Genomic DNA, 26,161 nt, shown 5'->3' with positions numbered 1-26,161 from the left:
ATATGGAATTTCAAGAAAGCAGTTTCAATAGAGTATGTGGGGCAAAACCCAGAATGATGAGTAAGTGAAAGTTGGTACAATCTTAATAAATTCCTAATGGCCAGATCCGATTACAGTTTCGAATGTCTGTGATCTCTCTGATGCCATTGTCAGCCTCCTGACATGTAGACTACCTACTTCTCCTATTTTTCATATCCAGTCTTTTCAAGCAACTCTTCATTAATGATAGCATAACTTATGAGTATTCCATAAGGGTAACTAACTTTTTTTAATGTGGTAGGTACCTTTTCCTCTTAGGGACATTGTCTATATTTTAACTTCTGTTTTTTACCTCCTCTGATGTAATTCACAAATGTACTAGTCATTTACACTTTGGTGCCCCATGGCCACTTGCATTCAGCATGCCTAAAATAAAAGTAGTACGTTTACCCCAGAGTTGGCGCATTTAAACTAATTATTTTTGTCAGTGGTAACATCTGTAGTTAAAATACTTAGAATCAAAACTTTGCTTATCTTGTACCTTATGTAAACCCAAGTTTTATTTAATTTACCTTGTTAGGATAAGATGTTTTGTGAAAAACATGGGGTATATGAAATGTTTGTCATGGTATGTGATTGATTTTTTTTTGTTTTGTTAGTTTAGAAAATGAAACTTTTAATTGTGGGCAGAGGCAGAGTTTATATAGAGGAAACAGCCTGAGGAATTCATGAAGAAAACTGCTGGCTTTAGGCAAGTGGAGTATAATTCTGAATTCAGGTATATATTTGACACAAGGTATTCAGCCTTTCGTTAGTGAGCACATCTCTCACTGTAGAAGCTGGCAGAATGCTGCCAGTAAAGTGACGAAGCTTAGGGAGAAATCAGAAATTGAATATTTTTCACTGACTAGGATGAGGCTATATTACCCCATAACCATATTAGTTTAAATTAAGAGTATTATTTAAGGTATAGAAAGTATTATTTAAGGTATAGAAAGTTTGCATTACTTTGTAAAAAAGTTCTTAGGCTTCAATATTTGCTACTTTAATTGTATATTATTTTAAAAATACATGAAAGGCCAGGTGTGGTGGCTCACGCCTATAATCCCAGCACTTTGGGAGGCCGAGGTGAGCGCATCACTTGAAGTCAGGAGTTTGAGATCAGCTTGGCCAATCTGTTGAAACACCATCTGTATTAAAAATATAAAAATTAGTCGGGCATGGTGGTGCACACCTGTAATCCCAGCTACTTGGGAGGTTGAGGCAGGAGAATCGCTTGAACCCAGAAGGTGGAGGTGGCAGTGAGCTGAGACTGTGCTACTGCACTCCAGCCTGGGTGACACAGTGAGACTCTGTCTCAAAAAAAAAAAAAAAAAATATGAGAAAGCAGAGGGAAACATTCCCCAATAATGCACTTGGAAGTGGAGGTGAAAGAGGTGGTTCTGCTCTCATTTCTGTGACCTTTGGCAGGTTCCTTAACCTCTTTTGAGACCTTCTAAATCTACAAAGAAATGCATTCAGATCTCTAAGGTTCTTATAGCTGTAGCATTATAATAATATAGGCTATTGTTCAAGGGAACCTTAATGCAAGCCACATTTGTACAATTTTGAATTTTCTAGAAGGTACTTTTAAAAAGGTAAAAAGCAGATGAAATTAATTTATAATATATTTTATTTATCTAAAATAGTATCATTTCAATATGTGTTAATTTATAAACATTGTTAAGATATTTTATGTTCTATTTGTACAGTCTTCAAAATCTAGCATATATCTTATACTTACAGCACATCCAATTTGGATTAGCTATATTCGAGTGCTGGATCACCACATGTGGCCAATGGCTGCTGCGTTGGACAGTGCAGGTGTAGTCTCTTTGTTACTGGCTTGCACAGTTCAGAGGCCGTCACATAGTTACAGCTGTCAGATGGTCTGATCCCATTTTCAGATCTCTTGGCTGCAATAAAATTCAGCTCACTCAAGAATGATCTCAAACCTTCATGTTTATAAATGAGAAATAGCCTGTCTTTGGTCATGTGATAAATTTGTATTTTCTCACTTCCTTGGCCACGTTGACACCTATTCAACTCCTAATGGCTGTCACCCTGCTGAAATATTGACGAGCACATGAACTGATCTCCTGAGGCTCACGTACCCTCATTATGGCTCCTTAAGGTGTGTGACCCATGGTCCCTATCTATCTGGCTCCTGACTTTGGTGAACTTGGCTGGATCTGCAAGTCCACCTTTAACCATTTTAATTATTTCCAAAAGGCCTGACATTAAATTGACTCCAGCCATCCACTTCATGCTTATTTCTTGTTCTATTGGCTTTTCTAGATGAAAAAACATCCCAAATGGTAGACATCCCCATGCCCTGACTCACCACAGCCAATGCAAAGAAGGAAGTATTATTTTCCTTTAATTGATAGGGACAATCCCTCATCCTAAGCCCCTTTCCTCATTCATCCTCAGCCTAGTTATATTTCATCATCTCTCACTGAGTAAGCACACAGTGTACCTTCAGTGTGGATTCTATATTGTTTCAAGAAAAGGTCATATTCTGATTTTTATCTTGATTTCTTTTGGGCTAATTTTAAGCACATTTCTTTTAACACATGTTGGCTTTATTAAGTGCAAACATACATTAAAATATCAAAAGGAAGAATTATTGTGCACATATTCAAAAGGGTCCCCCAGTCATCCAATACTGTGTGGTCATTTTCTTTCAGAGCTCAGCAAAACTCTTGTTTTCCTTTGATTTCCAAACGTGAGTGTCCTTCGCTTTTTGGCCTGCATGTACTACAAGGCAGTGCAACGTGCATCTGTTCTCTTGGAAGAAAATATCAGTTTGCTGTCATCTCCACCCTTCAGCCACCCCTCATGTTAGTATACTGCAGAATGAAAATATTGCTCAAAATGCACTTGGTAAACATTCAGTGACAACTAATGCTAAAAACGGACAGATGGTGGCAGCATTGACCAGCTGCTGCTGTGCATGGCTGCTCAGGGACAAAGCGGAGGACCTGGTGTTCTCAATCTGTCAGCCCTGCTTTTCCTAGGAAGGAAGTAAAGAACTTTGCAAGCTGGAAAATCATTAGGCCCAATCAGGATAACTTTCTTCAGTTCTGGTGGAAAATATACCAAGTGCAATAAGTTGCAGTTAATTAAATAATTTAATTGAAAGGGTGCTAGGTGAGCTGGTGGAGATGATTTGGGAAAATACGAAAGCTGTGGCAGAGTTCCTGCCCATAGAACCTTTCAATGTGCAGTCTGGACTTCAGGTGGAAACGGGTTCCGGATTACTGTAAAGACAGAGCTTCCAGTAACAGCTTTAAGATCTTTTGTAAAGTTTTTCTCTAAGGACAAAGACACAGATTGTTTCCCAAGATTTTTAATGTCTCCTGCTATTGTAAGTGTGTATTTGTTTCCATTTTGTTTTTTATAGCCCCTTTTTACTGCAGGGAACCTCTGCTTTTACTGTTCTTTACAGTCTGCAAAAGAAAGGCTTTCTGATTTGATGGCAGCTGAAGGTGGGGCTGATTTGCAAACTCAGGGCACAACTTTAAGTGGAGAAATGGGAAGAGGGCATTTTTCTTCTAGGAAACTGGGCCTTTATTGAGGAAGGTTGGAAAGAGGTAGTAAAATCTAGCTGAGTCATAGTAGCTAATGTTAGTTTAGCATTTCCTGTTTGTCAGGCACTAGCTAAGCAATGTCTACACATGAGTTGATGAAACAACTCTAAAAGTCAGGCATTATTATTACTCTTGCTGTACAGATGTGAGGGGAGCTTAGAGAGATTAAATGACTTACCTAAACTCACCCAGCCAGTTTGTGGTGGAGCTGAGCTCCCTGCCGCTCAGCTCGGTGCCCCACACTTCTGCGCTGTGCTGTCTTCCGGGAATGCTGGCTGTTGGGGAATGCTGATAGAGCTGCTGGCTGAAAAAAACTATTCAGGAGCTGTGGAGGGGCGATATAGACCCACCTCAGCCAGAGAACTATTAGCCTAATATTGGTTCTCTGTGGGAGAATTTCAAGACAAAACAAAATCTGTGCTGTGAAAGGCAGGAGGCCTTTGATGACTCCAAGGGTGATGGAATGATGAAATGCAAGATTTTCTGCTTATATTCAGGAGACAATGACATATTTGATCATTTGGCTACAGAAAAAAGGAGAAAGAATCTATTTATCCGGTTCATAAAGCAAATTGATTGATGAGAGGCGAAGCACCTTTACATTCACACCCTGTGTACTTGTCCTTTTCTGCATAGACCAAGGGTAAAAGGAGAAGAGATGGTGAGAACTCCAGGCACCCTGTGGGCTCTGCCTTTGTGAGGAATCGTAGCTCAGTATCACGAGAACTCCTGACAACCTTCTCTGAGAAAACAATTAGGAACACAGCCTAGAAGATTTGAATGAGGGCTGTTAGAAGACACAGCATTGGCTGGATGCAGTGGCTCATGCCTGTAATCCCAGCACTTTGGCGGGCGGATCACTTTGAGCTCAGGAGTTTGAGGCCAGCCTGGGCAATACGGCAAAAGCCACCCCCATCTCTACAAAAAATGCAAAAATTAGCCTGGTGTGGTGACTTGCACCTGTGGTCCCAGCTGCTCGCGTGGCGGAGGCTGGAGAATCGCTTGAGCCCACGAGGTAGACGCTTCAGTGAGCTGAGATTGCACCACTCCAGACTGGGCAACAGAGTGAAACTCTGTCTCAAAAAAGACAAAAAAAAAACCAACACAGCATCGATTCATAGAAGTTGTGGGATACGTCACGTACTTCAGAGTCATTTGGAAATTGTTTGTGTTCCATGGGCAGTGAATTAACCCCCTAACGTTCCATCTGTTTTAGTATTAGCATTCCTCCTGCAATGTGGAATTGTTTCTTCTTTGCAAGCTCATCTTCACAGGAAGTTGTTTTATTTAATTTTTACTTTTCTATCTCTGAATCACTTTGGTTTCTAGTAATATTGAATTGTTTTCAGGACTTTCAGATGAGAGCTGGGTTTTTCTATAGATTCCTATGGCTCCATCCTGGGGAGATGGCAGGGGTATGTCATTGGGCTTTTGGGAAGTCGGGTTGAGCACTTACCAGAGTGAGGCTTTCTGGGCTTCTTTCAGCCCTAGTACGTCCCACCTTTCTGTGGGCCATGACCTCAGACTGGTTTTCACATTCCTTCCTCCTCTCTCCCTCCCTGCTATGAAAGAGCCGTGCTCCAGGACAGCTTGCTGTCAGTAGGGGACACACTTTTATTTCTCCATTATCAGGCAAGCCCAAATCCCGGCTTCCGCTGCTATTTGCAAGACCAGGAGCCAAGCTGATCCAAGCCTTTACCCCAGCTCTGCCACTTTGTATTTTTTTCTGGCCCATTGAAGCTGCGTCTTTTTTTTTTTTCTTTTTTTCTTTTCTATCATTGTTGTGTCTGAGTGAAATGGGATATTGAAAGGGTAAACTCATAGCATTTTCTTTACCCAGAAAAGAGAGACATATTTCAAGTGAGCATAAGAAAAATGTCTAATTTAGATCTGCCTGAAAGAAAATGGGCTGACTTGGGAGCACAAATCATAAAGGAGAGGTCGAATGATTGTCTCTTAGAGAAGTTTTAAGGAGAATGCCTTCTTCTTCCTTCTTTGGAAGGGGTGGTGAATTAGATTTCTACTGAGTTCTCTTGTGGGTCTGTGAGTCTGGCTCTATTCAGGGCTGTTGTTTCTGCAGTTGGTGATCCCAGACGGGTGGGCTTTTTCTGAGTATTTATGTCCTTTTTATGGCCTTTAAGACCCCTTCTTGCAGTTTATTAGAACTATCTACTTTTACTGTGTTTAATCTGTGCTTTTAGCAGTGCAGAAACAATGTCAAGCACAAACATCAGAACTAATTTAGCATCAGGCATTTTTGTTTGGACTTCAGTAGCCAGCTTTGTTGGTATTGCACGTAAAAGAAGAGACTAAGAAGCTCTGCGTCAGAATCTAAGGATCTGTCTGGGAGTAAGTTCCCCAGTTTAGGGAAATGGACAGACTTTTTGACATTTATAGGTCTGGATTTTTAGTTACCACATTGGGTGAACCATGTGGTCTGCCTTTTTAGAAGATAAACACAATTTTAGACATAATTGGTTGACGAGCAAGTTTTACATCCTGGTAAGTCACCTTTGTGGAGGAGAAAGAATTTTAGTTGGAAGTCAGGAGAACCAACGTTACCATGACTCTGACACTTCTAATCCTTTGGTCTTGAGAAAATTCCATGGTTTTTTTGCACCTCAGTTTATCAATCTGCAAGTTCACTGAATTTGATTAAGCAATGTTTAAGGTTTCTTCATCTCCACAGGTTCCAAAAATCACATGCCACTGCTTCCAGGAGGGCCTGGCCATATCCAGAAGGGGGTTGAGTTCTTTATTTAAGGGTTCCCTATTCCTTAGCAGTTAAGGGGTTGGCCACTGGCGTTAGGCATTCCTATTTTTGAATGCCATCTATATCGTGTAAACTGTGTGATACTAAGGAGGTCACTTACCCTTCCAATTCTCTGTTTCCTTATCTATAAGATGGAAATGAAAATTACATTAATATCTACCTTACAGATAATGTTTTAAAGTTTAATACAATAATTCATTAAAGGACTTTGCTCAGGCATGGCACATAGAAAGGCATCGGTATGGGCCTGGCACGGTGGCTCACGCCTGTAATCCCAGCACTTTGGGAGGCCGAGGTGGGCAGATCACAAGGTCAGGAGATTGAGACCATTCTGGCTAACACGGTGAAACCCCGTCTCTACTAAAAATACAAAAAATTCGCCGGGCGTGGTGGCGGGCGCCTGTAGTCCCAGCTACTTGGGAGGCTGAGGCAGGAGAATGGCGTGAACCCAGGAGGTGGAGCTTTCAGTGAGCGGAGATCTTGCCACTGCACTCCAGCCTGGACGACCGATTGAGACTCCATCTCAAAAAAAAAAAAAAAAAAAAAGCATCGGTATGTCCATCTTTGTGTTACTGTGAACTCCTGGAGAGCAATCTTTCTACCTTATCTGTCACAGCCTAGCTCATTTATCTCTTTATTTTGATTGCTTAGTTCTGGGTTTTATATGAAGTGGTGTTCAATAAACAAATGATCTAGTATTTTTGAGAAACATGACTCATACAAATATAGAATGAATACATGTCAAAAAATTTGCTTAGCTCTTTAATGAGGGAGCCTGCAAGATAGTAAAGCTGATTTATCAGAACTAGAGAAAAAGAATTATGTACTTCGTATCAAAATAATTTTTCTAAATTTGATGCAAAACTGATCAACGTCCTATGAGAGAATAAAACTATAAACTTTAAAGCAATCATCTCTTCTTGACATTTGTGTCTCTATAGGACAGAAATCTATGTTAACCTACAGTTACACAATTCTTAGATAGGCCTGCGAAACACTATTTTAGTATGACATTATAAGGACATTCAAACTCCTTTTTGCCATTTCAAATTTTGGTCAATTTTTCTAATTAGTTATAAGATTAAACCCAAAGTATTATTTATCTTAGAAAAAGATTAAACAGGGATATGATTCTAGTATATAAGTATCAATTTCCTGCCTAAACTTATAATAGGTACTAGGTCTGTCCATAATTATGTTTTCATAATGTTTCATTAAGGAAAATAGAGGGATATTCAGGAAAACACTATCAATTTCCAAGATGATACTATAGAGGGCAACCATTTAATAAGTACTTATATGGGCCATGTACCATGTTAAGTGCTTTATGTACATTTTAGTTTAATTAGTAAACAATCGTGTGAGGTACGTATTATTATCCCCATTTTGAAAATCAAGTAAATGAGTCTCAGTGAGGTTAAATAATTTAGTCAAGGTTATGCAGCCAGCATGAGTCAGAATTGAAATTCAGTCTTATTCTGAGTTTTATATTCCCTCCTATGCCCTGTTATACTACCAAAGTCTTAAACTCTGAGAAATTTACAAGTGTGTTTCTAGTTAAACGCACACACGAATGGGTTTAGTTTTGCTTGTGTGATAGAACATGTGCAAAATGGTCCTTTTTCCTTTAACCATTTTGAAACTGCCTGTGATAAGCGACCTTTCTGTTCCCTACTCACTGAATTAAAACATACATGTTTTAAAGAAAAATAAAACCATTTTCTGTTTAGCTCTTGGAAGCCTCTGTTTCTCAAACTGTTTTCTTTGTAACTTATTTATCTTTCTTATATCTCTTCTGGCCCCCGATATGCCTGTAGGTGGGCTGGATCCTTTCCATCCTGGATGAACTGCAGCTGAGCCCTCAGCCTCCTGTGGGGGTCCTTCCTCTGGGGACTGGGAATGACCTGGCTCGAACTCTCAACTGGGGAGGGGTAAGAACTGCTCTCGGGGACCGCCCATATCATCAAACAACAAACCGGATTCCAGATCCACTGATGTTCTAATGGAAGAGGGGGATACTGCTGCTGCTGTCCAAGACATAAGTTAGAGTTGAGAATCAAAGTGCCCTTGAGCCCTTATTTGATCTGGTAGCTTCTTCAGTTTAAACTTATAATCAGCTAGAAGGGAAAGGAAAGCTTGGTATGAGAGAAATATAGTGGTTAGTACACAGGCCTGCGGCTTTTTGAGGTATCCACTAAAAGACAGTGGGTGAGTTTGGCCTCAAGTCTACGTGCAAAAGGATCATACAGACTTCAGTTAATCCAGACTCTCAGCCCCAGCTAGGATAGCACATCTGGTTCAACTTTACACACCTTACTTGGGAGAGTTACGACTTTTTTTTTTCGCATTTTTGTTTTGTTTTGTTTTGATTAGTGTCATCAGAGCTTTGGCTGTATAGGTACTTACCTGTCCTTTCCACAATGAAGCCAACTTCAGGCAAGCTTGGGGGAAATCGTTCTGCAGTCACTAAACAGCCATTTATTTACTTAGGCATGTTATAGTACTAAGATAGTAAGAAGGCGCAATATATATACACACACTGTGTATATATACATATGCATACACATATACAGCCCCACCAACTTTTTTTTTTTCTTTTTTGAGATGGAGTCTTGTTGTGTCGCCAGGCTAAAGTGCAGTGGTACGATCTCAGCTCACTGCAACCTCTGCCTCCCAGGTTCAAGCAATTCTCCTGCCTCAACCTCCCGAGTAGCTGGGATTACAGGTGCCCGCCACCCTGTGCAGCTAATTTTTTTTTGTATGTTTATTAGAGACAGGGTTTCGCCATGTTGGCCAGGCTGGTCTCAAACTCCTGACCTCGTGATCCACCAGCCTCAGCCTCCCAAAGTGCTGGGATTACAGGCGTGAGTTACTGCACCTGGTCCCCACCAACTTTTTATCTGCTCATATGAGAGCATTACGTGGGCTGGGCTCTGTGAAAATTATATTCAGATATTTAGCAGATGCTAGTTGACCTTTGGGCAAATTAACCTTCCACAGGTCTTTTTTTAAAGTAGGCAGTGTAGAAATAAAAAACGTATTTACATGGGGCAGCTAAGGTTATCATCAGTGTTAACTTCTCCCTTCCAAATCAGAGCCTTGAATATCCTATTGAGGACAGTCTATCGTGCTGTCAGTAATGGATCTTCAAGGATTAAGTAGCTCCCTAACAGGGCCATTCCTCAGTGAGACTTGCTTCAGGTCACGGGAAGAATGGTGTCTTCCAAGGAGGTCAGGGAGAGGTGATTGAGAGGGAATGTTAATAGATAAGCATTGTCAATCCAATCCCTCCTTGATTCTTTCCCTGCCTCTCCAAACACATTTGTTTTGTGTTTCCCCCAAATTCCTCCAGTGAGAGCCATGGGGAGTCCTGTTTTTTACTCTGATAACAAAGTAGCCATCCAGCCTCCAGTATGACCCTTAATGTGTACCGGTGACTACTGGTTCTTGCTGCTGACAAAAAATATTCCTCAGCTCAAACCAGCCAGAACTAGTGTTTCTATGTATCTTATAGTATTGTCTCAAATTCTAAGTACCTCAAGGTAAAAAATTTGCTCTTCAAACCTTGCTAATTATAAAATAAACAGAATATAGCAGCTTGGCTCTTCCTTGCGTAAAATAGCATTGGCTTCACTGTTCTCCACTCTGGACAGCAATGGATATGTTCTCTGATTCCTCAGGGCTACACGGATGAACCTGTTTCTAAGATCCTGTGTCAAGTGGAAGATGGGACAATTGTACAGCTAGATCGCTGGAACCTCCATGTGGAAAGAAACCCCGACTTGCCTCCAGAAGAACTTGAAGATGGCGTATGTAAGGTTAGAGAGTTTTTTGTTCTGCAGAAAGGAGCCCTGGAGCATCTGCCTGAGCTACAGGAAAAAAAATCCTGGCTGGAGAGTCATGTGCTGATGAATTCCTATGAGATAATGTGATAGTATTTGAGTTGATGGCTACTGGGGCTATGTGTATAATATTACCACCTAATGATTCTGCCCCATAGACCTCTAAATACCTAGATTCCATACCTGCTTCCAAAGCTCAGGGAGCTCTTCTCTGTCTTCAACTTCTGTACTAGAAAGGCATGTATTTTGTCTTAATCATTCATGTTAATAGCAAATAACCTATGAGAAGATGAAAAAATATGTATATTTGGAAGCATTGGGCACTTGTTCTTTCAGTAGAAATATAACCTCCTGAGATTTCTGACCTGATATAAAATATATCTTACGTTGAAGAGGTATTAACTATGCCAATGTTACCACTTGGGTGGGACTTGAAGATACCTCAATAAATGTTTTGACTTCGTGTTATTTAAAAAAAATTTGACTTTTATTTTAGATTCAAGCTGCATGTGTGCAAGTTTGTTTCATGGATATATTATATGATGCTGAGGTTTGGGGTATGATTGATCCCATCACCCAGATAGTGAGCATGTTAACCAACAGGTTTTCAATCCTTGCCCCTCTCCTTCCCTCTCTACTCTAGTGGTCCCCAGTATCTATTGTTGTCATCTTTATGTCCAGACTTTATGTTTTCTTTTAGTGATTGAGCTTTTATTTCAACCGAAAAGCAAACCAAGGGATATATGAATAGTTGTAATTAGTACTGTGAGCCTTCAGTTGGTCCTTTGGTTCTAAATTATGGCCTCAATTTCAGATAAATTTGGTAGGTTTCTGAGTAGCCACTTCCCTCATATTACTTTCCATTTTCCTTCTATGATTGAATTTTCAAACTCTGTATGTGTAAGAATCTCCAGGTGTGTTTGTTAAAATGCAGATTACAAGGCCCAGTCACCAGAGATTCTGATTAAGTAAATGCAAGTTAAGGCCCAGGCATCTGTACTTTAAATGGTATCCCAATTATAGTGAACCATGCCATTTATTGAGGCTAAGATTTTGTGGGTATTTCCATCTTATAATAGATTAAGCCCCATATCATTTTAGATTTAGATCAAACCAACACCCATTTATTAGCATCGTGATCCTGATCAATTTAATTACATATATTATAATTTAATAGATTTTCAAGTTTCTAACTTGGCTAAATTAGATTAAAACATGTTTTACTCTGTCTTTATGGTTTTTTCACCTAAACCATGATCCTGAAATTCTAGTAGATTTCTAGTAGATATCATGATTGCTCAGCTGAATTCAAGTTTATAATGTCACAATGTTGTTTAAACAACAAGTGTCATCTTGAGATACGAAGCTTTTTTTTAATGTGTTTGACTTATAGAAATTGGATAGAAAACAGCTAAAGTATAAAGAAGAGTACCATATGGATATTGTAAGTTTCTTTTCCTACTAAACTTGGAATAGTTAGATGTGCAATAGAAATCCATATTTAATTCTCTTTCCAACAGCTTAAGAAATGGAAAGACTTCTTGGTGTAGCCAGGGAACACCAATCCAGATAATTAAAGGGTTTATTTAAAATGGGTTTTTAAAGAGATGTATGGGAAACTGGGGCAAGTTTTCCTGGAAAATATAAATAACTTAAAAACAGACTAAATTGGGATATGATTTAGGTGATGGTGACCAGATGTTCTCCTTAGCTATCAGTAGATGTTAAGACATGGGTTAGAATTGTGGCCAAAAGAACATAAATGGTAGAGGAGATGAACATGTCTGTGCTTTTGGCAGGATCACCAACCCATGCTGTCATTACTAAGAACTGGTATTTTGTTTAAGTGCAGGAACTGGATATTCTCAAATAAGAAGGCTGAAGAGTAAGACATGATTTTGGCATTGTTCTATGTGTTTAGTTTCTCTCTCGGTCCTTCATTTAGTTGAGACCATTTCTAAGGCTCACTTGGACTCTGAATCATTACATAGGCTTTGAATCAAGAGCTTCCATGTGGGGTCATTCCTTACTTTCATTAGAGACCAAGCCAATCCAATTTTCTTTTTTCTGCATTTATATCTGTCTTGTTCCCTCTCTTATTTCACTTTTTTCTTAATGAAAGAAAGTTCTCCTTCTAGTGAAACAGAAAATCTTGCTAATCAAGGGGCATATGAAGCACTGTAAAAAACATACTTTTGAAATCTTGAGGGTTAAAACACTTACCTCTCAGAGAAGACAGGTACAGTTCAATTTGGGACACAAACCGGATAATTAGCTGGAAACATTTCTCGTCTTTATTTACTTTAATATTTACCTTCCACTTGAGTCGCAGAAGGAAAAGCGGGAGAACCAGCCATTCCCACTCTTGCATTTTCCGCATGCTTTCTTAATTGTTCTAACATTTAACTGAAGCTTAAAATCACATTAGTTTTGCAGTTTTAATGCAGGATTTGAGGCTGCAGAGTTCTCTTCATTCAGCTTGCAGTGGTAACAGCCAGAGACCCAAAGGACTCTAGGAAGGAAAGTTAAAGCTTCCATGTGTATCTGTGTGGCTGTGTTTTCAGATTTCATGGTCATAATAAAGATATAAGGGTTGATAGATTAAATGAGAACTTGAATAATAGTAATAGGTAGTTTTGTTGTTGTTTTTCCTCTCTAGGCCAGCAATAACCAATGGGTCACATTGCCCTATTTTTTATATGACTTTTGTAAAAAAGATTGTGTGTGTGTGTGTATATATATATATAGAGAGAGAGAGAGAGAGGGAGAGAAAATGGGTGATGGATAAACAAGTTAAATATTCATTTTACATTACAGTATTGGTTTGCTGAATATAAATTCTTGAAAAACGCACATCCACTGATTAAGTTGGTTAGACATTATCTTTACAACTGGATTTACTTTCTAGGTTTGCTTAGTGAATTCTTCTCTGTAACTATTGCAAATATATATCCTTCAGCATAACAAGTTCCTATTATTACAGCATCTATAAAAATGATTCTCATTTAATAATTTGTATTTGTGACACATTTCTTATACTATTTATAATTCTTGAGAAAATTACTTGATTTTAGCTTTCACTCATGAATTAATCCAATAATTTCCTGTTCTTTCTACATAAGCACCCTCCACTTTGAGTTGTGGCTGATCTGTCTCCTAGGGACTTCTTCAGAGATAGGGGTCCAGCTTTAGGTTTTATTCTTCTCTTTCTGCCTGGCCACACAAAATTTTGCCTCTGTCTTTGTTTATCATTGCAGCTCCCTCTGAATGTTTTCAATAACTACTTCAGCCTTGGATTTGATGCCCATGTCACACTGGAGTTCCATGAATCCAGAGGTGAGGACAACGTCCCATTTCCATCTCCCAGGGAGGAAGTTTCTAGCAGGTGTTTTGCATGTTCCCTTTTGTTTGTATATCACTTACGCGTTTGCAGTGTGCTTCAGTGTTGTTTCATTTTAACCTTCAGGATGACTCTGGGAGCTAGACAGGACAGGAACTTCTTATAAATGGGACCCTGAGACCTAGTTGTCCAGGGTCTTAAAGACAGTAAAGGGCAGGACTAGATGTGTGTTCCAGGTCTTGGGATTGTTAATCTTTATGTTCTACTGGAAGACTTGAAGTGAGTAAAATACTAAGAAGTGATAGAGACTATTACTGAAGTCACTAGGATATTCTTTAGCTTCACAAAACACTATTAAAGTGCAATACTACACAACCACAGCCATTGAAATATGGTAGCAAAAACAAAAAAGTCCCCTCTGTTTGTATAAAAGAAACAACAGGCATCTTAGAACAATAGAGGAGCTATAGGTAGTTTAGGTTGAAAGCATAGGATGTAATGGTGATGGGATTAATTAGGAAGGTACTAGGGATCCCCACTGGATGATACAGAGGTGTGAATGAGACCATGTAGTGATTTCAGGTACTAAAAGAGATGGAGTCAAGATTAGGGGAACAGAATTTTTGAAAGAGAAGATGAAATAATGATATGCTATTAAATATTTCATCAACATTTTCTCATGCCATTTAGAACTGATAAAGTTTATGGGTTTGACTTATGTTTTGTAGTCCCGACTGATCTCTCTCTCTCTCTCTTTCTGTCTCATTCTGTCTCTTAAACTCTGTTCTTATTAATATAGCTATACTATATATCCATGTCTATGCCTGTATCTATATCTGTACCTAGTGCCTTCTGAATATATATAACCAGAACCATGCTAGGATGTAGATTGTTAAGAGACTTGTGAGATAAAGTCATAAATGAGAAGTACTTTACTTTTTTCCCTCCAGGTTATGTAAGAAAGGAAGTGGTGTTTAGAATTTTTGCATACTTTGGAATTTGAAATAACAGAGCACTAAAAGCTAGAATTCAGATTTTCAGATTCTGGTAATAACATGAAAATTCTGATCATGCACTTATGCACTAGAAGTCAAGAGTGATGCTACAGGATTAAAAACCACTAGAGTATAAAATACAAGTAAGGAACAGATCTTTAAAGTCTCTTACTGGATCCAGCAATGTTAGCAGACTTTGACCTTCCTGGTTTCCCAAGGTTTTGAGAGGACAGGCTCTGTAAAGGTCAAATTCTGTGCCAGACAGGAACGATGCTGTTTGAAGAGAAAGCCATAGTTTGGTATTCCTCTCTGATTGGCCAGAAAAATCACAGCTAGAAGGCATGATTGATAACAGAACCTCAAATATCCTGAGTCAGAAACACTACCACTTTCCGCCTCCCTGCCTTAGACAGTTCTTGGATATTAGGTATTCAGAGGGACCTACCTTGGGGCCAACATTTATGACCTGTTACCCTTCTTATATTTAAGGAGAGTTAATTTGGGAAATACATGGGGGATTTTATTCTTCATTTCTTACCCCATTTTTTATCTCATATTCTTTAGCAGGATCCAGATCCTGGGCTTCTTAATAAAATACCCCAAACTTCTTAATAATACTTGTAAAGTAACACAATTATCACAAATACATGGATTTCCAAAAATAGGCATGAAAAGAGGTCTAAATGAATAAGTGGCCAACAATGAGCTCATTCAATGAGCTCAATGAGCCCAAGTGAGTCTCATATTTAGTCTAACTTATCCGGAAGTTTTTCTAATGATTCACTTCCTTGAACTATGATGAAGTTTCTATGCATCAGAGTGAGAAGGGAGCAGGGAGAGACCCTTACATGGAAAGACCAGGCTTAGAAGAAAATTCTTTTGGGGAAAGTGATTTTTCTCTTTTATTTTAAGCTGTAGGACTATTTTAGAGTGGAATATGCAAATTGTTGAGTGTATGAACATGTACATTTATATGTATGTCATTATAAAACAATTAGTTAAAGATGTCAAGCATTAATCTTTGTATAGTTTATTGCTAAGGCTTATTGTGTTTTGATGCAGTATGAAATGCAATTGTAAACATTTCCCCTGCATGTAAATCAGAGCCTTTGAGGAAAATCAGCCACTGAAGGGCTGTTAAGGGAGAATTTATGTTAATTGGAAATAATAGGTACAATATTCATGCAGGTGGGATAGAGGTGGTAAAAAAAATAAATAACTATAAGATATTGGAACCAGATTTTGCTGATACACTTAGACCAGAGGTATGGACTTTTCAGTAGCTGTTATTCTGCTTTTTTTAAATAGTAAATTAAAAAATTATTTGTCTATGAAATATATAATTAAGCAAATAGTCTTTTTTCCTTTCTTTTTTTTTTTTTTACTGTTCTGTTCATTTGTATTTTCCCCCTATTTTTAACTAGTTAGTCAAGAAATCTTAAGCTAAGCTATAGAAGAAAAAACAGGATAAGCAAGACCAGATTTTTAATTGTGGCAAGCTTACTTATTTTGTCAGTAGATAGTGAGTGGCTGTTCTCAAACCAAGAAAACTCATAGTGAGACTTTAAACTGTTTTCCAACACAGGCACTGTCTGCGGCTTCATGGATCACTTGCCATAAAATACCTAAAGGGTAACACAAAGGCTCATGAAAGCCATTGTGAAAAAAATAAGCTTGGATAGTAGAATCTATGAGGTATAGTCAAGAAAATGTAATACTTTTAAGTTGAGAATTATGCCAATACATCTACATAAAAATAGGCAATTAATATAAATCTCATTAAAGGAGAATTTTAAAAAATTTAACTATGGAAAGAATTTTTAGCACAGATGTAAATATAGCCCATCAAATGGACACTTCTCAGCATAACTACATATATTGTATTTCTTTTAGAAGGAATAATTAAACTGGCATTAATTCCCAATTTTATATCTACTTTATTCCAAACACAAATCAAACTCAAAAACATGTTTAATTACATTTGGAAGCTGCATACATAGCTTACGGAAGTCATGCCCTATGAAAGTCAAAGTAAATAATCGCTTCTCCACCTTCTTCCACCTTTTCCTGTTATCTCAGACCAATATCCCTGGAAACCCTCCAATTTTTACAAAGCATCTAGAGTGCCTCCATCTTTAATGTGCTTGAGAATCACCTGGAGAGCTCCCCTCCACAGATGTATAGACTCCACACTCAAGTCATTCTAATTCAGTAGATCTGGCTAGGGCCTAATCATTTGCAATTCTAACAAGCTCTCAGTTAATGTCAGTGATGCCGGTTTGGAGCTACACATTTATAGTCCTGGATTACTGTCCCTGTAGCACTGGGCTACTGTACTAACTGGCCTGGAACTGGGGGAAAGATGATAACCAAACCATGGGATCTACTGGATCTGTAGGATAGGAGGGAGCTGGGGAGGAAGTAGGAGTGCTAATCTAAGTCGCTACCTTTAATGAGGTCTCCATAACAAAACTACTTTTCCTCTTTCACAGAAGCAAATCCAGAGAAATTCAACAGTCGTTTTCGAAATAAAATGTTCTATGCAGGGGTAGGTATACATTTTATTTCATAATTACTACATATTACTTAGTGCCAATTCACTGTGTATCATAAAGTTGCAAACTACATGATAAATAATCACATATACATCTCATTTATATATGTCTATCTATGGTTACTGTTTCATGTCTGGGCTTAAGAATGAAAGTGAGGTGTATTTCTTAAGTTAGCTGTCAGAAAGAGAGTTGGTGTTCCTCATCTCTGAGCTTTTAAGCAAGCCCTGAGGCTTCATGTTGAACAAGAGAAGATGCTATTCAAAAAGGGATGTGAGGAACAAACATCAAAGCCAGTGTAAGAAATGGAGGAATTGTGTAGACTGAGGATGTCTGAAGAATTTTAGGTAAGAACGTAGTTTTCACCAGGGTGCGCACATTGACGTTTGGATTAGAAACTGGCAGAATATGGGGTGTTTTTCATGGACGCATACGTGAGATTAAAGGGAGTGCCTTCTTTTTCCTTCTTTTGTTTCTCAGGCACGTTCATAGTAGTAAATAGAGAATGAAAAAAAGGCATCCAAAATATCAGTACAGTTTAAATTTATGCCAGTGGATAGGAGGAATTTAAATAAAAGGCGTTTGGAAGCTGCATATGTAGTTTATGGAAGTCAAACCCTGTGAAACTCAAAGCAAATAAGGAAATCTTAGTGGAAAGACTGTATCAGCACTTAATGGACAAGGAAAGTGTTCAGAAAAGGTTGTCAAAATAAACCTTCCAATGACCCTCAGAATTGTCTATTTTTCACTCTCATTCTGTGTTCTTAAATTTTATAGTGAAACTGTAAATTATAGTTTGGAAACGGAGAAAAATTTCAACTTGACAACTACTGCACTGCTTTACTTTGGATTCTGCAGAAAGAGAACATGTTTAGAATTTTTGCATACTTTGGAATCCTTGGAATCTAGGATATGGAAGCAAGGATTTGGTATCACCATGTAATTACGAATTTCTTCTTCTTTATTTCCCTGTGGTATAGGCAGCTTTTTCTGACTTCCTACAGAGAAGTTCTAGAGATCTATCCAAACATGTTAAAGTTGTTGTAAGTATTGAATATGTTGATTTATTTCATTTGAATATGATATGACTGCCACAAAAAACTCCCAAATACTTAGTTTATATATTGAATCACTGGACTGCATAGAACTTTGGAGATCATTTTGTGTAGTTCATTCAACCTACACTTATTATGTGTCAGGCACTGTCTTAGTTGCTGGGGATGAAGATAAATGAAAAGACTAGTTTCACTCCTGAAGAAACTCACAGTTCAGTTTTGAAGAAGGTCACATAAGTCACTTCAGAACAATAAAATTGTTATTCAACCATGTGTATAATATGGTTGTGGCACAAAGGGAGAAGTGATAACTCTGACTATGGTGGGGTCAGGAAGACCTTTATAAAAAAAAATGATGTTAGCTGGGTCTTAAAGCATAAACCGGTACTCTCCAAACAAGTATCTTTATTCCAGGATAATCTGAGGAGGATATTTATTCCAGGATAATCTCCGTTTTAGAACGAAGTGTTGATTTCATTATTTTGTGGTGACTCACTCTCCCACCTGGTCAAGGTTCCTCACCACTAGATGGACTTTTTGTGTATGTGCTGTTTCTTCCTGGGTCTCTATATCAGGTTGCGGAAATATACTGCTTGGGGGCAAGGGAGAGAGAAATTTATCTTTCTCAAGGTGACACATTCAAAAATAGAATAAAATTAGGTATTAAGAAAGACATTAATGTTTCCTTATAGTAAACAAGTTAAAAGAAGGAAGGAACATGACTTCGTAGCACATAGTCGTATAAGTAAATGACAGAATGAGAAAGAGAAAAAAGATATATAGATGGAAAAGAAGTGATGAGAATATAGCAATGTTTGAATTTATCAATGCTTGGATTTATCTTATTCTAAAGAATGAGAATAATTTTGATGGGCCAGGCGCGGTGGCTCATGCCTGTAATCCTAGCTCTTTGGGAGGCCTAGGCAGCTGGATTGCCTGAGCTCAGGAGTTCGAGAGCAGCCTGGGCAAAATGGTCAAACCCCATCTCTATCAAAATACAAAAAATTAGGCAGGCGTGGTGGCATGTGCCTGTAGTCCCAGCTACTCGGGAGGCTGAGGCAGGAGATTGCTTGAACCTGGGAGGCAGAGGTTGCAGTGAGCCGAGACCGCACCACTGCACTCCAGCCTGGGCGACAGAGCAACACTCCGTCTAAAAAAAAAAAAAAAAAAAAAAAAAAAAGATTAATTTTGACAAGAGAGAACAGAACAAAATATATACATGAAAATAGAGAAAAATATATGATCTTAAGCTAATGAGATATGAAGAAATATAAGGAGCATGAAAATATAAAAATTAAAATGTGTAATCACCAGTAAAGCATGTATAAGACATGAATCTCCTAAATCAGTTGAAACAAGAGACAAAGGCCTTTACCGCTGCTATTAGCAACACTTGGCATCCCTTTCAGATGTTTCAGTTCTCATACAATAAAAATATAAAGCAAGTATCTTTTAGTGGTGGAGACGCTTGAGACTGAAATATTGCCTTCTTAAAGCTAGATACAAGAACACATGGCCCATTGAACTATGAGGATTATTATTTTAATAAAATCGGGGCTATTAAATTTAAGTAGCAGCAACCTTACATTAAACTTCCCCTGTTTCTTCAGCTGCCTGCAGCCTAGCAAAAATTAAACTTTACTGCCCTTTCCAGTGTGTTTTGCATTTACAGGCGCATCCACAGTACCTGCCAGGAGACGCAATGCATGCTGGGCGGTGGCCGTATGGAATGGCAGTGTACTGTGCAAGTCACCGGATTGATGTGATTGATGTCAAACTCTGTAACTTGCTAACTGCTAGAGAGTTTTCTCTCTCATATCTCAGTCCCCTTGATGATACATGTCTCATGCATGGGTGACTTTATAGTAGAGTCTAAAAGATGCTTGCAGAGAGGCCAAAATGGCAGCAAATAACTAGGAAAGATGTGATATCAGCCTGTATATGTAATATTAAAGGTGGAATATTTATATAAATTATATCTTATGAGGAGGAAAAAAATCATTATAACTAGGTGTGAACATTTGGGATTTAGTTAGGTCTACCTTTGCTAGGTATATGACTTTGGGGAAATCATTTAACCTTTCAGAGGAGTTTGCTTTCTTCATCTGTCAAATAGGTGTAACAAGACATGTCTTTGATGCAATGGTTTTTGACCATTGTGCTGTGACATAGAGAGACACAAGGATACTTTTGCAATGACATCATTCTATATTTTCCTGAGTGTGAGATGAAAAGGATGGAGGGTTAGTGAGAGTGATTAGATGTCTCCCCAACAACAGAGCATCTTTTCTTTGTCAGAGGGTGAAGTCAGTGTTTCTAATGCAATAGCTAGTAATGTCTCATAGAGATATAAAATATGTATTTGAATATTAGACTGAGAAAATACAAAATGACAGTAAAAACCTACATATAGCCATTATTTGTTCCACTTTCCATATTTTCTTCTTGTTATTTATCAATATATGAGCTTATACAAAGGAACATATTTTGGATGCAAATATATCCCTTTGTGTGTATTTGAAGTTGGGAAAAAGTTGAAAACTGCTATTCTAAAGGAATTGTACAGTTTATTGCAATAATATATTAAAAAATCTCTGTAAAGCAGTATACAGTGTAAGGCACACATTTTCATATAATTTGATGAGTTCCCAGAATCACTAACATGTTTCCCAGAAGGAAAAAGTAGAAAGTTAAAAAATGAATTCTGTTCTAAATACAATAATATTTATTATAATCTTTCTGCAATGCAACCATAATGCTTTATACACTATTAATATATCACATCCTAGGTTTTAAGTTTTAGTTGCTTATAACATGCAATTTTGAGATTTACAATGTCTACTTTTTTATTCATTGGCATAGTCATTTATAACTCATTTCAAGTTCTTAAGTAAGTTGGAAGATGTTTGCTAAGTAGTTGAGAGTACTAGAAAAACATCTTTAATGTCTAGAATTTTATTACTAAGTTATATTTGAAAATAATTTGTTTATTTAAAATTGTAAGATTTCTTGGAAACAATTCTTTGAGAATACTCATGAAAATTAGGCTGTATGGAGATCGACTGGGAAAAAAAAATGCAGGTGCTGGAGACAACCTGACCACTAGCAAAATCATTATACTTAGATTGCAACTGATCCTAAAGAACTCTTTCGGAATTTGTAGGGAGCTTGGGGATGCTTTGCTCCTCTCTCCAAATGAGAAGGTAATGGGGAAATCCTGTGATAAGGGTATAAGGAAAGCAAATACGAGAGCAGGCTTTACGCCTTCGACATCGGAAAGTCTATAGTCATGACTAGAGTTATTCTCTTTTGACTTTTGTCACCAGTGGGAAATGAGAAAGGAACATGAAAGACTTTTCCTTGATTTATCAAAGGATGATACCCTTGCAGAAAGCGCTAGCAGATCAGGGAAGCCATGTTCGAGGGTTGTTGAGGCCAAGCTAGGCTGAGACCCTTGATTCCCAGGTCTAAATTCCAGGAAGACAGTGAATCTTTGAAGTCTAAAGTCTGAATGGCCGGGCGCGGTGGCTCACGCCTGTAATCCCAGCACTTTGTGAGGCCAAGGCGGGTGGATGACCTGAGGTCAGGAGTTCAAGACCAGTCTGGCCAACATGGTGAAACCCCGTCTCTACTAAAAATACAAAAATTAGCTGGGCATGGTGGCGGGCACCTGTAATCCCAGCTACTTGGGAGGCTGAGGCAGGAGAATCACTTGAACCTGGCAGGCTGAGGTTGCAGTGAGCTGAGATCACACCATTGCACTTCGGCTTGGGTGAGTCTGTACAAGATTAAGTTTCTAAGAATAAACCACGAATGAAGATAATACTACTGTATGATAGATATCTTTTCAAAAGTTTGCGGTACATAGACTTTTTAAAAAGTCTTCAAAATATTTGACATTTGCAAAATAAAAATTGTCTCAAAAACGAAGAAAATAAATCATTATATTTGTGACTTGTTTGAATCAGATAATGATGGTGGTGAATACTACTGCTTTAACTTGAGGCTTTTTTCTTTTCATTCTTTTAAGTGTTCATAAATCTTTTAATGTTGACACCATCAGTCTAGATAACTAATAATCATCCATTTTTAAGAATGATAACATTTCCTTTGATTGTGAGACCAGAGAAGAAATCATTTTAATCAAATGGAGGTTTTGTTCTTACCTTAAGTGCAAACAAAACCAACCTCTGTACCCTGGGTCCAGTAAAGCTATAACCAGAATATATTTTTAATCACTGTGACCGGCATTCTCTTAAGCAGAGATAGGGCAAGGAGAAAGAGACCATGGTGTGTACTATTGTCAAACTAGTTATCTTTCATAGGTTTTTAGACTTGTGACTACTTCAAAACCCCTTTTCTGTTTTGATTGTTTCAGTGTGATGGAACAGATCTCACCCCAAAGATTCAGGAACTGAAGTTCCAGTGTATAGTATTTTTAAATATACCCAGGTAAGCTCTGTTTATATTGTTTCCTTGGTTTGACGTGAACTCTGACTTGAGGTTATCTGTTTTCATAACAGAAAAGTTTCAGATGTAAACAATGAAGATCAGTTATCTAAATGGGTAATTAAAGATTTCTAGGTCTGATAATTCATTCTCCGATTTGGTTTATTTAGTGTTCTTTGTGGTTGGTGGTTTTGTGCGTCATGTGGCATGCATTGTCTGTACTTACCCATCTTTAAGAAACCCAGGCACCCCTCTTGACTGGAACATCTTAATTTATTTCTAAATTACTGTTCTTCCCCTCTTCCTCCCCCTCTAAGAATGAGAGAATTGAAACACTTTTTTTGTTCTCAGTTTCCTAAAAACTGTTGAAAAACCATCCAGTCTGATTCAAGTGCGGAATTCATTCAAAATTGTTGCCAGATGATTTCTTTGAAAAATAGGATGAGTTAGAGTATTGTTTTCTAGCCAGGATGTCAACTCTCCATGCTGCTATTACGCACTTCAGGAGAAAGGGATATTTAAGATAACTAGACTCAAAATAAACATATTATCTCAGTGGCATAAATTATGTTCTAGGCCCTGAAGCCAAGATTTTGGAAGGGATGGATCTATAACCATTTATTTGCCTGCCAAACAACTCAGACACAAAATCTGCAAATACATTGTATTTAGACTGAATTTAATTGAAATGAGAGTTGTATGTAAATCTGTGGCTAGGAAAACACATCATAGTCTCCTGATTATTCTTGGCAGTGCTCAATATAGTCAGTTACAATTTTATTCCAGAAATATTTACAGCTTAATTGAAGTAGAAGGCCTTGATTCTCAGAAAGCATTGTTTATTACTTTGCTTTATTATTCTTTCTCTTGTCCTTCCTCTCTGGTCCTTCTTCCTCTCTTGTCCTTCTTCTGTCTTTTCTTGCTTCTCCCTCTTTCCATCTGTATTCTTCTTCCTCTATTTCTCCAATTTCTTTTGTTTCCCATTCTCTTTCTAATCTCTTATCTATATTTCATCTCTTCTTCACTCTGTCTTCCATAGTTACCTTTCCCTTCTCCTGTGAGTACCTCTTATTTTGCTTATGTATTAATGGCAAATGCTTCCCACTTCATTTCCCTGTCTCTTTTCTACTGGCATGCATACATCTTCCTTTAAGACCAAATTCTGAAACCACCTATAGATAATTCATGATATATCATAGAAAACAGACATACATGAATCATAGTGAGAAATATAAATAACGAACGAAGAGAAAGTTGGATACCACAGGATACTTTTGTTGCAAAATTATGGCCCGTTTTCACAGCTTGGTATTTTGTAGATGATAAGAAGTGCATTTTCTTTTCTAATGGAAGGTGTGTACCAAGAATGGAAAACTGTTTTTATGTTTGATAAACATTGGGTCTAACTACAAACTAACACCTCATGATAGTCATGAGAAGGATGGGACATATTTACTTCTGTCTTTAATCTTCTCTTGCAGATATTGTGCTGGCACAATGCCCTGGGGAAACCCAGGAGATCACCATGATTTCGAACCTCAGCGTCATGATGATGGTTATATTGAAGTCATTGGATTTACCATGGCCTCTTTGGTGAGCAATATAACTATTTTATTAAAATGAAATGTATTTTAGTCACAGAGTTTATTCAATTCACAGGACTTTAGTTAACTTTTTCTCCTGCTTTATCAAGTTACACATTTTATGAATTATAGAGTTGCTTAGGAAAAACAAGAAAAAAAGTCATCATTTATGTCACTAAGAAAACTGATGCACATTTGTTTGAACCTCAAGAATAAATGAGTATCACTTCTTACTTTTCCTGATTAATTTTCTAACAGAATGAAAAGTTTTTATGCTAATTAAAAACATTACACTGGGCTGGGTGCAGTGGCTCATGCCTGTAATCCCAGCACTTTGGGAGGCCAAGGTGGGTGGATCGACTGAGGTCAGGAGTTCCAGAAGAGCCTGACCAACATGGTGAAACCTGCCTCTACTATAACTACAAAAATTAGCTGGGTATGATGTGCTGCCTGTAATTCCAGCTACTTGGGAGGCTGATGCAGGATAATTGCTTGAACACAGTAGGCAAAGGTTGCAGTGAGCTGAAATTGTGCCATTGCACTCCAGCCTGGGTGACGAGTGAAAGTGCATCTCAAAAAAAAAAAAAAAATTACACCATAGAAACATCCCAGCATTGGCACAGAAGCCATAGCATTTTATACTTTTTTGGTTCACTGAGGACTTTTGTGTTTAGGTAAAAAAGAAACTGTAGCAACTTGTGGATATCCATCTTACTTATGAGTAAAATGATCATCTCCATTATCACAAAATATCTGAATATACAAAGACATCATTATTGTGATATTAGTGCATACTCAGTTGCCACAATGTTGAGATCACCTTGTATTTTAATTTTGTTTGCTTGCATTAAGGAAGGAAATTTATAGTGTAAGTATATTTTCAAACAGGTTTTAGCCATGCATTCCTGCTTATTATTAAATGATGTGCGGACCAGTTAAAATTACGCTTATCATTTCTTGTGTAAATCAGGCCACACTGAGTTTGTAATGCAAATAAAAACAAAGCTTCTGCTTGTCACCTTTGGTTGGCACATGATTTGTGCTGTACCTTATGCATAAAAGAAAGAAGGTTGTATTTCTCATTCTAAACAAATCAAAATAGGTCTCTTTTTTACTCATCTTATGAATTCCAAATAACTCTACCTCGAATTAGTGAAGTTTAACAGAAAAATCTGTTGTGCTTATGGCAAGAATCTTCATCACCTGATTTTGTGATGGCCCTTGTTAACTCATCTCTAGAATAAAATAGTTGTCATGGTAGAAAAGATTGGACTGGGGTTGACTTACTTTCCAGCGTTGTAACACAATATAGCTCCTTATCTCCAGAGCTTTTTATGTTTATTGCAAATGAAGATACAAGCCAAGAGCAAATAGGATTAAGTTTAGGAAGGATATATGCAGAGAAGAATTCTTTTTTTTTTTTTTTTTTTTGAGACAGAGTCTCACTCTGTTGCCCAGGCTGGAGTGCAGTGGAGCAATTTCGGCTCACTGCAAGCTCCACCTCCTGGGTTCACGCCATTCTCCTGCCTCAGCCTCCCGAGTAGCTGGGACTACAGGCGCCCACCACCACGCCCGGCTAATTTTTTTGTATTTTTAGTAGAGACGAGATTTCACCATGTTTGCCAGGATGGTCTCGATCTCCTGACCTCGTGGTCCACCCACCTCAGCCTCCCAAAGTGCTGGGATTACAGGCGTGAGCCACCGCACCCAGCCAGGGAAGAATTCTTGGAGGTGACAAAATCATGCCCGTATATGATGGAAAAAACTCTCTAAACTGTCCATACGTGGGTTACTTATTCTTTATTCACTGATCGAGTGAACATTTATTGAGTGGTTATCATGTACTAGAGCCTCCTAGTTCTGACTGTGTGGTAGAAGGCTCTCAGGGATTGTCTGCAAGATGACGATCCCTTACCTAGGCCTGGAAGGCCAAGGGGAATATTCAATATTTCCCCATTGCT

The 26,161-nt window shown here is 38.1% G+C and overlaps 1 protein-coding gene across 6 annotated transcripts in view; it reads left to right on the top strand.

The window, feature by feature from the left end:
• The window catches only part of DGKI (diacylglycerol kinase iota), a 479,960-nt gene that overhangs the window by 259,864 nt on the left and 193,935 nt on the right, over window positions 1–26,161 (top strand). For all 6 annotated transcript variants that reach the window (XM_034965048.3, XM_034965050.3, XM_034965049.4 and 3 more), the window contains 7 exons: window positions 8,202–8,315; window positions 10,065–10,202; window positions 13,484–13,562; window positions 17,054–17,109; window positions 18,094–18,156; window positions 22,547–22,620; window positions 24,099–24,210. In XM_034965048.3, coding sequence (XP_034820939.1) covers window positions 8,202–8,315; window positions 10,065–10,202; window positions 13,484–13,562; window positions 17,054–17,109; window positions 18,094–18,156; window positions 22,547–22,620; window positions 24,099–24,210 — 636 coding nt within the window. The remainder of the gene's footprint in view (window positions 1–8,201; window positions 8,316–10,064; window positions 10,203–13,483; window positions 13,563–17,053; window positions 17,110–18,093; window positions 18,157–22,546; window positions 22,621–24,098; window positions 24,211–26,161) is intronic.

The sequence above is a fragment of the Pan paniscus genome, chromosome 6, assembly GCF_029289425.2.
Source record: "Pan paniscus chromosome 6, NHGRI_mPanPan1-v2.0_pri, whole genome shotgun sequence".
Classification (NCBI taxonomy): Eukaryota; Metazoa; Chordata; class Mammalia; order Primates; family Hominidae; genus Pan; species Pan paniscus.
This window is presented reverse-complemented; position numbering and strand designations above follow the sequence as displayed.